The sequence below is a fragment of the Thermobia domestica genome, chromosome 11, assembly GCF_964235325.1.
Source record: "Thermobia domestica chromosome 11, izTheDome1.hap1.1, whole genome shotgun sequence".
Taxonomy (NCBI): Eukaryota; Metazoa; Arthropoda; class Insecta; order Zygentoma; family Lepismatidae; genus Thermobia; species Thermobia domestica.
In genome coordinates, this window is record NC_137464.1 from 118,540,730 (window position 1) to 118,559,194 (window position 18,465).

General features: G+C 38.9%; 1 protein-coding gene across 1 annotated transcript in view; it reads right to left on the reverse strand.

Moving 5' to 3' along the window:
* The window catches only part of LOC145664397 (splicing regulator SDE2), a 44,180-nt gene that overhangs the window by 11,789 nt on the left and 13,926 nt on the right, over positions 1 to 18,465 (reverse strand). Inside the window, exons 4-5 of the mRNA XM_081731065.1 lie at positions 15,352 to 15,521; positions 8,958 to 9,054 (exon numbers count right to left, since the gene is read on the reverse strand). Of these exons, the coding sequence (XP_081587191.1) occupies positions 8,958 to 9,054; positions 15,352 to 15,521 (267 nt within the window). The remainder of the gene's footprint in view (positions 1 to 8,957; positions 9,055 to 15,351; positions 15,522 to 18,465) is intronic.

Here is an 18,465-nt window from a genome sequence, read left to right on the forward strand (position 1 = left end):
GCTAGCGAATACTAATACAAACTCTTTCATTTATTTTACTTGACTTTTCTCCCTATACTCTGTAAATGCACTACGTTGCACTCGAATTTTTATTTTCGAGATTTGTCTTTATTATTATTATTATTATTATTATTATTATTATTATTATTATTATTATTATTATTATATATGTATGTGTGTGTTCCAGCACAGCTCAGGAACGCCCGGAGGAATTTTAACCAAACTTGGTACACACATTACTTACAGTCAGAAAAAGAATACTGTAGGGATAAGACCCCTAGCACATTTAGGAGGAAGAGGAACGCATAGAAATGATCAAAATGATCGATATTATTGTAGAATTCATAGTTTTCCAGGTCCACGAGATGAATGATGGAAGTTTCAATGCCTTTTAAGTCCAATTTTACCCCTCCACTGAAGGCAAGATCCTTAGCATACCCGGGGGAGTAGGAGAGGTGACATATAAATAATCGAAAATGACCGGTACGAGTGTCGAATCCGTAGTCTTCGGGATCGCAGAGATCAACAGTGATACTTCTGATGCCATTTAAATCCAAATTCAGCCTCCCTTTGTATTCCTGAGGGGGTAGCACGGTGACATGTAAAAATAATTGGAAATGATCGATATTACTGTCGAATCCATAGTTTTCGGGGTTAGTATATTGATTAGTGACAATTTGGCGCCCTTTAATTCAAAGGTTAGCTCCCAGTCGGGATAAGATCCTCTAGCACTCCTAAAGGGAGGGGAGGGGGAGATATAAAATGATTGAAAACGATCAATATTGGTGTCCAATTCATAGTTTTCAGAGTCGCTTAGATACATACTGACACTCCGATGCCATTTAAGCCCGATTTAAACCTTCATTGGCATGCGAGGGGGGAGAGTGAAATGATGACATGTAAAAAGATTGAAAACGACTGATATTAGTGTCGAATCATTAGTTTTCTGCGTCTCTAAGTTAGTTGGTGGCAGTCCTGATTCCGTTTAAGTTCAAATTTAGTTCCCAGTGGGGGCAAGATTCCCTAAGCATTACTAGGAGGGAGTGGGAGGGGCAGATATAAAAATAATAAGGAATGACCGACATTAGTGTCGAATCGATAGTTTTCGGGGTCACTTAGATAAAGAATGACACTCTACTCGCCGTTTAAATTCAAGTTGATCCTCCATTAGCACCCGGGAAGGGGGTGAAACTGTAACATGTAAAAGCAACTGAAAATGATCGATATTAATGTCGAATCCATAGTTTTCGAGGTTGCTGAAATGAATAGTGATACCCCAATTCCGTTTAAGTCCAAGTTCATATCCATTTATAAAGAGTGGAGTCGGGGAGGTGAAAAATGTCAAAAATTACTTAGATTTGTGTCGAATTCAGAGTTTTCCGGTTGGAAAAAAGTCTGACCCATTTGAAATGATCTTTTGAAATAGTACCCACTTCAAGCTGGGTTTTTAAATCAATTTGATTAAATACATATTCTGAGGGTGGAGTAAGATGTTTTAATATTTATGAAAAGGTAGAGTATCTTCTGTATTTTTATAGTTACATTTTCTTTGAAATAAATTTTCTAAAGGATGAAGTGGATTAAAATATTTCCCATAAACCTTTTCTTCCCTGCGAAGAACGAGAATTTCAGCTAGTATTTTTGTAAAATACCTCACGAGCATACTATATGTGTATTATACGAATATACGAAAATTGAGAGGAACTATGTCAGTATTGTTAGCAACTTGATATCAGGTAAGTTAGGAGTAGATTTTTATTTCTCTCTGCCATGATATCATTACAATTGTTAATTTGAGCAAGTTCTATCTTTCATTTGACTTTTCTAATAAAATATACAAAATCAATCACAAGGATATTATATATATATATCTTAGGGTGGGTTGAATTCTGATAACATTTTGGTGGGTAACGGAACATGGTGAAATTGGTGCTCCGTGGCGTCCTGATAGTGAGAAATAAAAGAATTTTGCATTTAAGTACTGTCTATTGGAGCCAATTTTACTTTGAACAGAAGGATTTTATGTCAATTACAGCCAGATACGGAGTAAATATTGTATACGCATTCTGAACTGCTACCTGCAGTAGTATAATGGTACAGATTGCAGACAACGTCAGATTGGAGCTCTATCCAGTTACAAACTAAAAGATGTTAAAGTAATTCATTCCAGATCCGTTTGTAGATCACAACGTTAGCTTGCTTTTGTTGTGTTTTCAATTACTACTACAGTGTAGAGTGAAGAGTAAACATTCTCAAATTCTTACATGCTAAAGCAACTGGCAGCACAAACTCTTATACAAAATTAGACTTTGTCTGTACAAAAGGTATTTCTGTTCGAGAATGCTTTGGTGATTCTTCTTGACATGGTGCAATACTACAAACCAAGCATTCTCGAACAGAAATACCTTTTGTACAGATAAAGTCTAATTTTGTAAAAGAGTTTGTGCTGCCAGTTGCTTTAGCATGTAAGAATTTGAGAATGTTTACTCTTCACTCTACACTGTAGTAGTAATTGAAAACACAACAAAAGCAAGCTAACGTTGTGATCTACAAACGGATCTGGAATGAATTACTTTTAACATATTTTAGTTTGTAACTGGATAGAGCTCCGATCTGACGTTGTCTGCAATCTGTACCATTATACTACTGCAGGTAGCAGTTAGAATGCCAGAATGTGTACTCCGTATCTGGCTGTAATTGACATAAAATCCACCTGTTCAAAGTAAAATTGGCTCCAATAGACAGTACTTAAATGCAAAATTCTTTTGTTTCCCCACTATCAGGACGCCACGGAGCACCAATTTTACCATGTTTCGTTGCCTCACCAAAATGTTATCAGAATTCAACCCATCCTAATATATATATATATATATATATATATATATATATATATATATATATATAATGAATGAAACTCACCGATCTTGACCAAACTTGGCATGATGGTAGACCTTAATGTTGTAAGTATTTCCTTATAAAATATTATGGTGTGCAGGACATCAATTTCTGAGTTATGAGTCATAAAAGTTGGGGTTTGAACTTAGTCGAATTTCCGAAGAAAGGAACAAAATCACTACACATGGAATAAATATGTTTAAATGTTGATTTGAGGTTATAAATGTAATGCTGTAAACGTTTAGAAGTAAATGAGACGGTTGATAAGCTGTTGAAAATGAAATGTGTATTTAAAATAAAGATTTGTTAAAATCAATGAAGAAGGATTTTATTCCGCAATAAGGAAACTCAGTATTTTTCAGAAATGTAATGCTGTTTGAATCTATACTCACACCTAACTGCAACTTATCATAGTATATTTCCTCTTCTGGTTCTACTATCATCTTCACGGATACAACACTTCAATTACTTTCCTGTAATATAAGCTTATATTTATGATTTAATTTCGCAATGGATGGAAGCATCACCGTAACAACGCAAAATCTCATATGTTGACATCCTCCTATAGCCCTGATCTCGCCCCCAATGACTTTTTCCTCTTTCCAGTTCTCGAAAAATAAAGTAATTGCGTGGCCGGACCTCACTTTGAGAACTCTAGGCAGCGTTAAAGCGGTATGAGGCGATTATGAAAGATATTATCAAGGATACGTAACAACTGGAGGAAATAATCCATTTTAAATCGCATCAATTCCTTTATAGGTGCAAATTTAATGACATACAAAGGGAGTAAAGATGCACGTTTTGACCGGCAATCGAACCTAGGTTTCCAACTTCATACCTATTATGTTGCACGTCAAAGATGCTCAATATGAGTGCCTTTTGAAATCCACACGTCAATTCGATAGTCTAATCCTTGCCACATCATTTTCAATCTCAGAGCCAATAGATAGAACTGTTTCTTGAATGCGTCCTCGAAGTTCAAGTATATTGTTAGGTAGGGATGGTTGATACACTTAGTTTTTAATATAGCCCCACAAGAAAAAAATCGCATGGGGGTGGTATCTGATGACCAGGGGGCCAAAGAAGCAGAACCTGATCCTCACGACTAGCTTCTCCAATCCATTGATTTGACAACCTTCTGTTGAGTTCTTTTCTGACATCCCGGTGCCAATGAGGGGGTGCCCCGTCCTGCTGGAAAATAACATTTTGAATATCTTCTTCCAGTTGTGCAAAAAGCCATGTCTGCAGCATGTGAAGGTAGGAAAGTCCATTTCCAGTGTCGTTCTCGAAAAACATTGGCCCATACACTTTTACACGAGTGCACTAAACACGAGTAAACTTTTAGTAACTGTACAAAACACGTTCAACTTTGGAGGAATCGCGAATACATTCTTCGTAACCGTGGAGATCTTCCGGAGTCCAGACCCTTACATTTTATTTGTTTGCTTTCCCAGAAAGGTAGAAGGATGTCTCATCACTAAACACACAAGATTCACTAAAATCATCCCTTTCCGTACGGTTTTGCATTGCAACGCTGAATTCTTAAGTTTTTTAAACTTTGTCAGTAGGTTTAAGGTCCTAAAACAATTTCAATTGGTGTGGGTGAAATTTCAAACGTTTCTGAAAAATTGTTCACATTGTTGTTCAATTGTTTGTTTGCACGAGCCGTTGATTTATTAGGTTTCTGGCGAAAGTCGTACGCACTCAACTATTTCCTCAATTCCTGGACGGCCTGTTGATTTCTTCTTGTACCCACTTTCTTTAAATTGTCTGCACCACTTCAAAACTGAAAGCCTGCTTGCCAGATCTAACCCAACTTCGTCCTGAAATTTCATTGAACACTAACAATACACTGTTTTACATGCAGTTCGATAACGCAAAATGCTCTACTGTCTTAGTTTCCTGCCATCTTGATGTACTATCACCGTAACGGCACAATGCGTAGCTAAACATCAGTATTACAAGCTATTAAAACTTGTTGAATTTTTCTTTCATCTAATATAAGCTGCATGTCATTGTGAATAAATAAATGTGAGTTATTAAACTTTGAAATCGGGAAGATCACTTACAATAGCTGTACATTATATCACATTTGAGGTCGGTGCTCAGCCACTTCGACTACAACTCCAGAAGACGTGGAGAGGGTAGTGTAGTGGTTAACGTATCGGAACGATAAACAGGAGACTTGGATTCGATTCTCATTAAATGATGCATGTTTTACTTTTCTTATACCATTACTAACACATTCAATTTTGTTAAAGTGAATGGCCACGTGTTTGAGAACTAGGAAAAACCGATGTAGTAAGTATAGAAAGATGGGTGGGGATTATACGAAAAATACGATGTTAACACTGAACCAGATTAATAAACAGTTGTGAAAAAAATCAGTTTTTTCTTGAACAGATTCATATGATTTCAAAAGCTCCCTCTGCATTTATATTTACGCAAATTTAAGATGAAGAACACTGGCTATAAGGATTCACATGTTATACTTAGATTAGTTCTTTTCTAACAAAATGTACAATCGAGTCAGGTTTTACTACTCGGTTCCTTTTTCAAATTCTTGCAAAATAAATAAATAAATAAGTAAAAATAAAAAATGACAAATATATAAAAAAATAAAAAACTCAAAATATATATTAAACAGAAACAAAAAAAATATTTACAATTTTAAACTACTTACAAAAAGTACGAATATTTAAAGTTGTCAATTTTATGATTATACAAGAATAAACGTTACCAAATTCCAAACGTATAAATAATTCATCATTTTGGTACATTGAGACCTAAATATTTGAATGAAACTATTAATGATATACGATGCTTGGCAAAAAAAAAAAAAAAAAAAAAAAAAAAAAAAAAAAAAAAAAAAATGGGACTGGCAACCTTGTTAGTAGTTTACGTGGAGCAGTGGGGAATGCATGCGTGCAGAACAACCTTGAGCCTTAATAAAAAAAATAAATAAATGAATAAAAAAAAACGAGTTGCCGCTCTCAGTTGGGTTTAGTCTGTGAGCAGAAATTGAAGAGGTGCACAGGAAGAATGGCAAATGTGAAAATGAACAGTATATTAAATTGAAATTCCTTTTGAAATTAAATAAATTAGCGAATGAGTGAGAAAAATCGCTGCAGGATGTATATGGTAATAATACGATGTCACATACTCGAGCGTTTGAGACACAAAAGCTTCAGTAAGGAACGACAGAACGTTGATGATGATGAAAAACAGGGTAGTCCTGTCACAGCAACAATAGAGGAAAATGTGGTAAAAGTCCCGGAAAGATCGCAGGGTCCACATTTGAATGACAGCAGACATGGTGGGCAACGATACAGAGTCTGCTCGCGCAGTTCTGCACGATCACTTGAACATGCGCAAAGTTTGCGCTAAAATGGTACCAAAAATCCTTACGCAGGAACACAAGGACTTCCGGAAGCACGTGCGCAGTGACACAATGGAACGCCTGAAAGAGGAACCGCTTATTAATGAAAATCCATACACTGGTGGTGGTCAATCTTTCAGTATGATCCTGAAACGAAAAGGCAATCCGTGCATTGCAAAACTCCCTCATCATCGCGAATGAAAAAGACACACAAGAACAAACCGAAAGTGAAGGTCGTACTCATTTGTTCTTTGATATCAATGGCTTGCTCCTGATTAAATAGGTGCCACAGGTCAGAGTGAATAAGCAATACTATCGAGTGGTGTTAGTGCTGTTGTGAGAACGTGAGAGAAAAAAGGCCCCCTCTTGTCCAGACCAATGAATGGATTGTGCATCACGACAATGCTCCTTCGCATACTGCTTTGACCTTAAGCAGTTTCTGGCAGCTAAGAACATTCCAATATTGGAACATCCATTTTATATGAGGACTAATATGAGGAGTTTAGGATTTAGATTTATGGGCTTTCGCCATCTAAGGCCATTTAGCCCGTCACGTTTGAGGGATGACGTCCCTCGGCGAGCACACTATCCGGGGAAAGGGAAGGAAGGAAGCGACCTGGGACCTATTTGCCTGGTGTGAATAAGGAAAACCCAGGAAAACATTCAGGGTGGCTGGCCTGAAAAAGCATTTTACACTTTTCCGACTGAGTGCCCCCACTGGGAATCGAACCCGGGACCCCTCGCACCGAAGAGCGTTAGCGACTATGCTACGCGCGGGCACAAGAAATGAAATGAAATCTGTAAGTTCTACGTCCCATGGTTATGCCGGTTAGGCTAAAGGAGACGGTGATGATGAGATATGAGTGAAATGGTGGAATGAAGAAAGTGGGAGTAAATGGGACAACCCCAAGAAAACCCACGAGCACGGTGTTTGTCCACCACAAAGTCCACACGGCGCGAGCTGGGATCGAACCATGGACCCCAAGCACTAGAGGTGAACGCTCTACCACTGAGCCACCACGCTGCCGTACGGGGGCACAAGTGAACTAATATGAGTATACATGTGAATTCTTGACACCGGTGATGTTTTTGAAGCTCGCTGAAGATGAAATCGGAAGGAGCTTTTGAAATTATACCATATAAGCGTAACTAGGGTTCATAAAAGGATGAAAATATTTGTTTTACTTTAACAAGATGTGTCTGTTTATAATAGTCCGAGGGTCGGCTGATAAGTTCTCGACCCGATCCTCTTCCGAATGTACTACCCTGATGTAACTGATGTCATGTGAAATGTTGATCTTTTATATGTTTAAGTACCAATTTCACGATTCTACCATGAACGGTTTTTATTTTACAGGTAATTGAATGAACCATGGCGGAGCCAGATGTCAAATTCACCAAAGAGGAGTTGCGAGGTGTAATGAAGTTGTTCTTTCTGCAACAGAAGTCGCCCAAGGAAATCCATGGTTGCATGCTAGATACATTGGGTGGACAGTGCCCTTCATACTCCACTGTGAAAAAATGGTGTGCGAACTTCAAGCGTGGTGAATTTTCAACAGAAGATGGTGACAGGTGTGGCAGGCCAGTGTCAGTGCCAACTCCGGAAAAAGTGGACCAGATTTCATGACCGGATTTTGAGCAACAGACGGATTTCGCTTCAGGAGATAGCTGACAAAGTGCACATATCCAAAGAACGTGTTGGGTCAATAATCCATGATCAGTTGGACATGCGCAAGCTTTCTGCGAAATGGATTCCGAAATGTTTGAACGCGGATCAAAAACGCGAACGTGTGAGATCATCGCAGGTGATTTTACGGCATTTTGCGAACTCCAAGGACGATTTTTTGAATCGGCTTGTTACCCAGGATGAAACGTGGTTGCATTACTTTGATCCGGAAACCAAACAGCAGTCATGCGAGTGGCGCCACTCAGGATCTCCAAGGCCCAAAAAATTCGAAGCACAAAAGTCCGCGTGGAAGGTGCTTGCCTCAATATTCTGGGATAAGGATGGTGTTTTGCTCTCAGACCACCTTCCAAAGGGCCAAACCATAACTGCAGAGTATTACTGCAGTCTGCTGGCTAAGGTAAAGGACGCTATTAAAGTAAAGCGCCGGTGAAAGTTGACACGAGGTGTCTTGTTCTTGCAGGACAATGCTCCCGTCCACAAGGCTGGCAAAACAATGGATTTTCTGAGGGACCTAGGGTTTCAGTGCATTGACCACCCACCTTACTCGCCAGATCTTGCCACTGATTATTGTGTTTCCAAAACTCAAAACAGCACTGAAAGGACAGAAATTTCACAGTGATGAAGAGGTGATAACAGCTGCGGAACAGTTTTTTGCAGACCTTGAGGTTTTTTTTGGGGGGGGAGGGGTTGGAGAAGTTGCAGCATTGAAGTGCCAAGTGTGTTGACCTTCGAGGGGACTATGTTGAATAGCCTCACACTTTCATGCCTGCAGCTCAAGTCCTTCTGGGTCGGGTCGAGAACTTATCAGCCCACTCTCGTATTTATCCATTTTTCTTACCTACACACGGACAATACCGACATATAATCAGCAGAAATTCAATGATTAATCATTTTTTGAGTGAATACGTAATAGGATAGAGAAAAGCAAGGTAAGCACCTTTTCAGCTGTATTTTCTTTCTAGTACAAGAGTTATCCATTAATTGACATGCACTTACCACAAACAACCTTTCTTTTTCTTCTTTGGTGGACCATCTGGATTGGTTTCTTTCCGTTTCTCTGCTACTGTCGCACCTGATGTTGAGGCTTTAAATCCTAGAAAAGTAGTTACAACAAACGAATCAATTTATACAACTAAAGCAAATTGATTTACATTTTACACTGCAAACTATAAGACGCTGCAGTAAGAAGACCGCTTTTCGCAAAAGTATCAATAACTAGTAAAATATTCCACGCAACAACGTGATATATGCTTTACAACATACCACAATACATGATAATGTAGTATTACTCACAATTAATACTGGGAATATATCTCATAAGCATTCAAACAGAAATGCATTACCAAAAGTATTTCGCAACATATACATTTTGCTCAGTGGTAGTATCAAAAAATGTACTTCATTTTAAAAAATAAATACATAAATAACCAGTTCTTCCAAAGAATCTACTACACTAAAGGTGTGCTTGCCAAAATACACCTACGTCAATAGACGACTTATAGAGAATTATCACTAAAGCAACCTAGAGTATGGACAAGAAAATTCTCGTTAATCACTTTGGTTTGGTTTTACACCATATTTAATCTTGAGGCTGGAACATTGCACCAACTTACATCAAAGTAAAATTGCGTCAATGTTTGTATAATAATAGTTTGTTGATTATTTTATATTTATTCAGTTGAACACCGTTTGCAGCTTTAAGTTTTTGCAGAAGGCAGTATACATATACCAAATCTTCTGAATTATATATATTTTTAATATATTCCTTTTCACATACATTTATTTTATTTTATAATAATTTTATCTTGCTTCCTGTTTTTTCTTGTTACACAATGTGTATCAAAAGTCTAGACCATAAGTAAACTCCGTTATATCTAGAGATACAAAATAAGTAAAAAGGGAGGAAAGTTGTTGAAAACTCAATCTAAAATGGAATGGCGTTTGGACTCAACACTGGGAAGGCGGCCTACGTCAAATCAAAAAGCAATAATGCCACTTTACATGTTGTTCCCTTGGATCCGCATCATACCAACAATGCAACACTGTTGGCAAACGGGTTTAAGGTATTCTAGGTTCTCTTATATAACAATGTGCACGTTCCTTGTGTTATTTTTGTGAGCCCTTACGTTCCGTTCAAACAGCCCACTGAACTGCAAATGTTGCTATTTTTATTTTGCATAGGGTGCACTGCGAATGTGGAGACCAAACGCCTGGTACGATTGGAAAAATTCCCTCATTTTAAACCGAAAACCACCTATATCCAACTACCTTTCTCCTTTTCCCATTTTTTCGTATTTTTAGTCATAACGAAATTGGCCTATGGTCCCAAACTTCCGATACAACCGGTATATATTCTATATGATTAATAACTGTTATTACTTTTATATCAATTCTTTTTTATGATATCTTTGTAACCAGGTTTCAACTAATTTCTTAATTCAACTGTTTTTCAAATCAATTATGAACTAAGAATTTTCTATCTATTATATCATTTCAACTCCTTAAATTTTAAACTCCATGACCATTCAATGATCTTACAAAACATAAACAATTTAGAAAACTAATCCATATTTTGAATTAACACTCATGTGAATTTTCTACATTATGACTATGTAACTCCATGCATACCTCACTGCAGACCAGCTACACAGAACCATAATAATAATCTTTATATACATAAAAATGGATATTCCAGCATTAACTCTAGAATGCCTCCGGAGCAATTTTATCGAAACTTGGTATACATATTACTTAGTTTAGAAAAGAGTGCTGTCGGAGTAAGACTCCCCTAGCACATCTAAAGGGGAATGGGAGGGGCTGACACATAAAAATGATCGAAAACGGCCAATATTAGTCGAATCCGTAGTTTTCGGGGTCACCGAATAAACAGTGACACTTCCGATGCCGTTTAAATCCAAATTAATTCCCCACTAGCACTCCTGAAGGGGGATGGCGACATATACAAATGATTAAAAATTACACATATTAATATCGAATCCGAAGTTTTTGGGTCCCTAAGTTGACTTGTGACAGTTCCGATAACCTTTAAGTTCAAATTTAGCCTCCAATAGGGTATGACCACTGCACACTTAGGGCGAGTTAACGGGGTAACATAACATTATCGAAAACCATTGATATTTGTATAAATATATAAAATGATCGAAAATGACCGACCGATATAGAGTTCACTGTTTTGGGGGTCACTGAGGTGAATTGCAAATTCAACCTGGTGGGGGGATGATGACATGAAAAAATCAATCAAAAAACGACCGACATTAATATCGAATCCATAGTTCTCGAGGTCTCTAAATTGATTGGTAACACACCCTATATCATTTAAGTCTACATTTAACCCCCATTAGCACTCTTTAGGCTGATGGGAAGAGGTTGACATGTAAAAATAATCGTAAACGATCCACGTTATTGTCGAATCCATACGTTCTCGGTGTCACTGAGATTAATGAGGACACTCCCTTTAGCTTAAAGTCCAAGTTTAGCACCCATCAGGATGGGGGGTGAGTAAGAAGGGGTGAAAAATAAAATGTCTCAAATGACCGAGATTAGTGTCGAATCCATATTTTGAGTTCGGCAAGCTATTATGTTCCAATCGCAATGATATTTAACCCCAAGTTTAGAACGAGAATGTACAGGAGCAGCGCTGAAGGCGTTGATCGTATCTCTCTCTCTCTCGCTATATATATATATATATATATATACAAGGGTTGGATTTTTAGTAATGACAACACTGCTATACATATACTTGGGAACAATGCAATCCATTATAAGTCATACCAGCGGTAGGTTAGATGCCGACCCTCCCTCAGAGTACATGAACTCGCCTGCCCTGCCCTCCATGCGCGCGCAGCGCCAGCAGTTAGAAGTCAGTTCTGAGTAAGTACTTATGGTCTACTCACGCTGTGTGAGTGCTCGCGAAATACAGTCATGTTTACGAAGCAAGATCAGAGGAGCCGATTGGAAATTGAATGTGCTAGAGGTAGGAATGCAAAACAGTGCTACGAAGTATTGCAAGATGTCTGCGGTGCAAATGCATTACCATACCGTACAGTAGCAAGGTGGGTCGATGGACGACACAATGTCACAGACATGCCTCGCTCGGGGCATCCTCCTGTAGGTGAAGATGTGCAGAACGTGAACGCGTTAGTACTAGCGGATCGGAACGCCACGATTCACCAATTCGCCAACGATACAGGACTAGCGCAATCGACTGTGCTCAAATTCTGAAGAAGAACCTGGGATTGCGTAAAATCGCCTCAAGGTGGGTTCCACATGATCTGACTGAACAACACGAATGGCTGCGATATGATGCCGCTCGAACACACTTGGATCGTTATCAACGTGAAGGTAAGCCTTCTTACGTTGGATCACTGCTATTCATGAGACCTGGATCAGAGCGTATGAACCACAGCTGAAACGGCAATCAAACGAGTGGCGTCATCCTGAGTCACCGAGAAAAACAACAGTTCGGAATATCCCAACCAATGTGAAAGCTATGCTCATCATTGCATACGACTGGGATGGTGTAATCATAAACCATACCGCCCCCAAGGACATATCCTTAGTGCAAAGCACTACTGCAATTTTTTGCAAAACAACCTGTGAGCAACTGTAAGACGAAAACGACGCCACCTCCTAACGATCCCATCCATCATTCTGCATGACAATGCAAGGGCACATTCAGCAGGTGCGGTCACTGATTTGTTGCATCGTTGGGGCTGGGAAGTGCTGTATCACCTCCCGTATTCTCCAGATTTAAGTCTCTGCTACTAAGATGAAGATGAAGATACCTTTTCCCGAAGATGAAGATACCACTTCGTGGGACACGCTTCCGTACAGTTGATGTTCTCCGGGCGACCGATCGCTCTATCCGCACTATCCAGAGATTAGACACTGCCAACTGCATTCAGCGGCTTCTACATCGGCGGGAACGCGTGACTCACAATGCTGGTGATTACATCGAGGGCTTGATATATATATATATATATATATATATAATGTATGTATATTCCAGTCTAACTCTCAAACGACTGGAGCAATTTTATCCAAATTTGGTCGACATAAGACTTTTAATCTGGAATAAATACTGTGGGAGTAAGACAACACAAGGAGAGGCAGTTGGAAGGAGTGACATGTAAAAATAATGCAAAACGACTGATATTAGTGTGTAATCCATAGTTTTCGGGACTGCTGAAATGATTGGTGACGCTCCCAATGCAGTTTAAGTCCAAGTTCATTCCCATTGGCAGAGGGGGGTGGAAGGTGGAAAATAAAATGTCAAAAATGACTCATCTGTGCTAAATTCATATTTTTAGAGGCCGGGAAAACGCCTGAACCCGTTTGAAATGACTTTTGGAGAATAGATAATACCCACTTCTGTCTGGAATTTTTAATTATATCGATTTTATTAAAGGCATATTTTGTGGGGGTAGGGTGTTTCAATATTTATGCCAAAAGTAGAGTATCTTCTGCACTTTTATCATTAAACTTTCATTGAAATAAATACTCTAAGGGAAACGGGATTCAAATATTTCTCACAACTTATTTTCTCCGTGCGAGGAACGGGCATTTTCGCTACTAATAATAATAAATTAAATAAAAAATAAAAATACATTGGTGCAAACGAATTTAAGAATCCCAGTACGAATTATGAGTAATGGTGAACTCAACACGGCGTCCGTGGAGCATTCTCAACATGCTATACAGGCTGTTCAAAAAACAAATAGTACTCACCTTAATAATACACGTGTAACCATCCCAAGTGTCTACACATGCAGCTTGTAAAGCAGCAAGTCAACTTCTTTCTGAATTTATATCTCAAGCGTGATATCGCACGCTCGCTGTAGATCTTGGGTTAGCTCGACGACAATAATTACCTAAGTATGGCTTAGTTCCACAATGTCATACATGTGCTCAACAGGGCTTCGATCCGGAGACCAGGTAGGCCAGAGTATATACCATGTACAGAGTAAAACACGCCGGGTTGAACTGGCAGTAGAACTCACATCATCCCGTAAAATGTGCAGATAAGATCGGAGGACAGAATTGATCATTAGCAACGTCCCTAGATGAAGACCACAGGCGAGTGGAATCTATAGCTTACTGCTTCCTTCCCCCCTTCAATATCTCAATGCCAGGTGTGAATCCTATATGGCGAATGCAGATCCACTCTGAATCTTCCCATTCGCTTGCAGGTCTACCGATACATATACCGTCGTTGCTGTGTTCAAGATAGAAACAACTCCTTTCATCTGCCTCGTCACTGTAGTCTTTCCAACACCAATGAAAACGATCTCAGCAATGAGTGAAAGTGATTGGTAATCAATCATGCGATAAAAATGCAAGAGCGTAAACGTCCCTTCAACAATTAATTGAATCGGTGAGTAGAAAAAGGAGAATATTCCCCAACACGTTACTTTTGAAAAACGGAAAGTAAAACTGTTTACCAGAAATACCATTGCTTACGTAAAAATATCTGTATGGGAGATTTGTAGCGTATGTTAAGACCTTTCATTTCCCAAAACTGCAAAAACGTAATCGGATTGGATATTTAGTTATAGAGAAATTGTTATCGTGGAATGTTATCCTTTATTTTTGGAATGTTCTCCTTTTTCTACTCACCGATTCAATTATATAATGTTTGCATGGTTATATAAGGGGAGCTCAGACTTTCGCTGCCCTGTTAGTGAGAACAGCTTGATTCTTCAATACAGCCGCTACCTGGTGCGAGGTGGGGGTACTGTGGAAACCCACTCCTTCCAACGTGTACACCACTGACAGACCAGTGACATCGTCATGACTCAGAAGAGCGGCAAATCTGCAAAATGACCATCCCTCCAAACGGAGCACTTAAAGTCACTTAGCTGTACAATAGGAGTTCGCTAGCGTCCTCCTGGCATTGCAGACACAAACTGTGATCTACGCATACAATTACAGTCGTTGTATTATGCCACGACCTTCAAATTACTAGTAGCATGCCATCTACGGTTACTGTGATCAGCATGTCCTCTCCGGTAGCCGGTATGCTTGGAGATTCAAACGACGATTAGCATGCCTTTTACAGACATATTCTGTGGAGCGAATTTCTTCGAATTTATGTGTAATCGATTTTCTTAAATGTATCTTACCAATGCATTTTTATGACTGTATGCTTTATTTCAAAATGTATATTTTTTTTGTTTGTTTGTTTGTTTTCGGTCAAAACTAAAAGTTACTGTTTTCACGTTAACAATATAACTCTAAATTCAATTTTATAAGCTACCTATATCACAGTAAATGCAAAAAGTAAAATTCAATTCACAGACATAGACTGCATTCGTAAGTATGTTCTAACCACGTCATGTTTTAAGTTCATTGTAACGTAACGTACACTCACCTTGCTCTACAGCGTCATACACCTTTTCTGTAAGTGTCGATCTGGCTTCATCATAGTCTGGATCTTGGAAGTCATGTTTTGGTTCCGCTACAAGACGTTCCAGCTTCTGTCTTTTGCGCTCGGCTGCTTCTCGTTCTCTTTCTGCTTGTTGAGCAATCCACTTTTTCAACCTTCACAACGAAAGAGAATGAAAAAGGAATTATATACCAAGAGACAAGTTCACATAATCTATCATGGATTACTTTCATAATTTTTGCTGTATGCAACACAAAAGTAATGATTCTGTAGTCGCAATATATTTCTCGGTTCGATCTTTTAAACAGAAATACCACTGTGATCTTGCTCACTCTCCCGTCTCAAATATTTCATTACAACCGAATCTTTCTTTTTTCACTTTCCCCCTTATTTACAATAAACTCAATCGGAATATTGTCTATTTTCACAACTTTTTTTTTTTATTATTATTATTTTTATTTATTCATTATCTCAGATATTGCGTTTTGAAACTCGCCCCGAACAAACGTAAGCACCTTACCACTGCCGTGTCGTGACAAAACGCTGTAACTTTGGCGAAGAAGTTTTGCGAAAATGAGCCTTAAAGTTTTCATTCGAAACTGTGATCTGTATCGTGTAGAATCAGTGTAACTAGGCAATAATGGTCAACCAATCAATTTTCATTAAATTTAATCACACAACATGCATTTACGTAACATTACATGTAACCACGTGTTTCCAAAGTCAAGATACACTGGTTCTACACGATACAGATCACATTTTCGAATGAAAACTTTAAGGCTCATTTTCGCAAAACTTCTCCGACAAAGTTACAGCGTTTTGTCACGACACGGCAGACCACCTATCGAAATTACGCTGTCTATATGTATTTTCATTTACATTCATAATAATCTCTTTCCATTTTTGAAAGCTACGATCCACTCAATGACTATTTTACCCATTTGCTCCACCTCATTCTCTCAATTCTTAGATTTTCTTTAGCAGAAATTCTTCTTTGATTGCCAGTTTCACTCTTCAATTCCTTATTTAACTACTTTATGTTTCATTGCATTCCTCTGTGTATTTCTATTTTTAGACTTTAGTTTCACCACCCATGTTTGCTTTGCTCTTTCGGTTCGCGGCACCCAACTTCTACTCCTGGAGCCTGATGCTACAAAATTCAAGCTCTCACTGCTTGTTAGTACCTTTCTAATTTTAATAAGTTCAAGTAGATTTCTTTGAATAAATTTCTTGTTTCTTACCTTTCTTTTGGCTACATTTTCCAGTTGAATATTCCCTTCACCGAATACATAATTACTGAGAAACAAAATATTAGCTTCAGACAGTTTTCTCGATTTTTCAAACTATTCCGAAACCTTCCTGAATTATACCATAATGTACTTAATACCTCCTCTGTTAGTTCAGCGAAAGACTTGTTCAACAAATCCTGTACCTCTTTACTCGTTGCCATCGTTCTAATACAAACATACGATGGCGTGATATATATATATATATATATCAGGAATGCAAATAAACTATAAAATTTTACTAGCCGAAGTAAAAAGCTACTAGTCCACATCCCACAACAGAAATCATTTACATACCTTCAATATTTTAATAGTGATATTAAAAACTCGCTCGCACCGATGAACTACTCGCCCCGGGCGAGTGGTTATTTGCATCCCTGATATATATACAGGGGATCGACAAAAAAAATCTAAAAACACTTCATAGAGGACACGTAAGTTTAGCCCTCCACTGTACAACGCGTGTTGCGGTTGCCGATCGTTTTTTCTTTTCAATATGACATGTGGACCTTCCTCTTCCGTCAGCAGTAACCCATTCACCTGTGAGTGTCGTGGTGTGAAAATGGTGCGGTAAAATGGGCGACCTGACAGACTTCCAAAGAGGCATAATCGTTGGTGCCCGTCTGGTTGGAACTTCAGTGACAACACTGGCGAACATTGTGGAGGTATCGAAAGGCACTGTGCCCAATGTCACGAGGGCATACACAATTCATGAGAAAACGACGTCTGCAAAACACAACAGTGGTCGAAAGACATTCCTGTCGGATAGGAACCGGAGGGCATTAAAACGGATTGTAGCAGCTAAAAAGAAGACCACTGCAATGAAAATTATGTCTGAACTCAATTCCGGCCTACAGAACTCGGTTTGATCGAAAACAGTGCGACGGGAACTTCATAAAATGAAAATTTATGGCAGAGCCGCTATCGCCAAACCCCTGGTCACAGCGAAGAGGCGTATCCAGTGGTGCAAGGACCATAAGGTGTGGACTCATGAGCCGTGGAAACACGTAATGTGGTCCGATGAATCGATCTTCACCTTGTTTCCAACAACCGGTAGTGTTTACGTATGGAGAACACCGTCGCAGGCGTATGATACAGATTGTCTGCTCCCAACTGTAAAGCATGGGAATGGTTCTGTTACAGTATGAGCAGTGATGTCGTGGTTTTCCGCAGGTCCCATCATAGCCCTGCATGGAATGATGAATGATAAGGCGTATGAGGCCATTTTGGGGGAGCAGGTTCTACCCATGGCCCAAATCTTGTTCCCTGATGGTGATGGATCTACCAAAATGATTTGGCACCCGTCACGCTGCAAAAACAGTGAAATCATGGTTTGAGGAGCAAAACCAGGAGCTATCACACTTCCCCTGGATCCTACAATCACCGGATCAGAACATCATTGAGCCATTGTGATCAGTGTTAGAAAGGCGTGTTCGGTCTCGTTACTCTCCACCAGCATTCCTTAAGGAACTGGAGCATGTTTTGGAGGAACAATGGTACAAAATTCCACACATCACGATTCAGGAGCTGTATACGTCCATTCCACGTCGGATCCAAGCTTTTTGGGACGCAAAAGAAGGCCCCATACCATACTAGGTATGATTTTCACACTTTTGCAAACGTTTTAGATTTTTTTGTTTAACCCCTGTGCCAAAATTTTCCGGAATCCGGATTTATTTACATCAAACAACTGCCGATATTTGCATGACATAATGTTTCAGCGTTTTTTGTTTATTGTTGTAAAAGTTGCATCTTAAAACAGCAATACTTTGTCCGTGTGTAACACTAATTCCTACCCACCTGAAGTGTACTA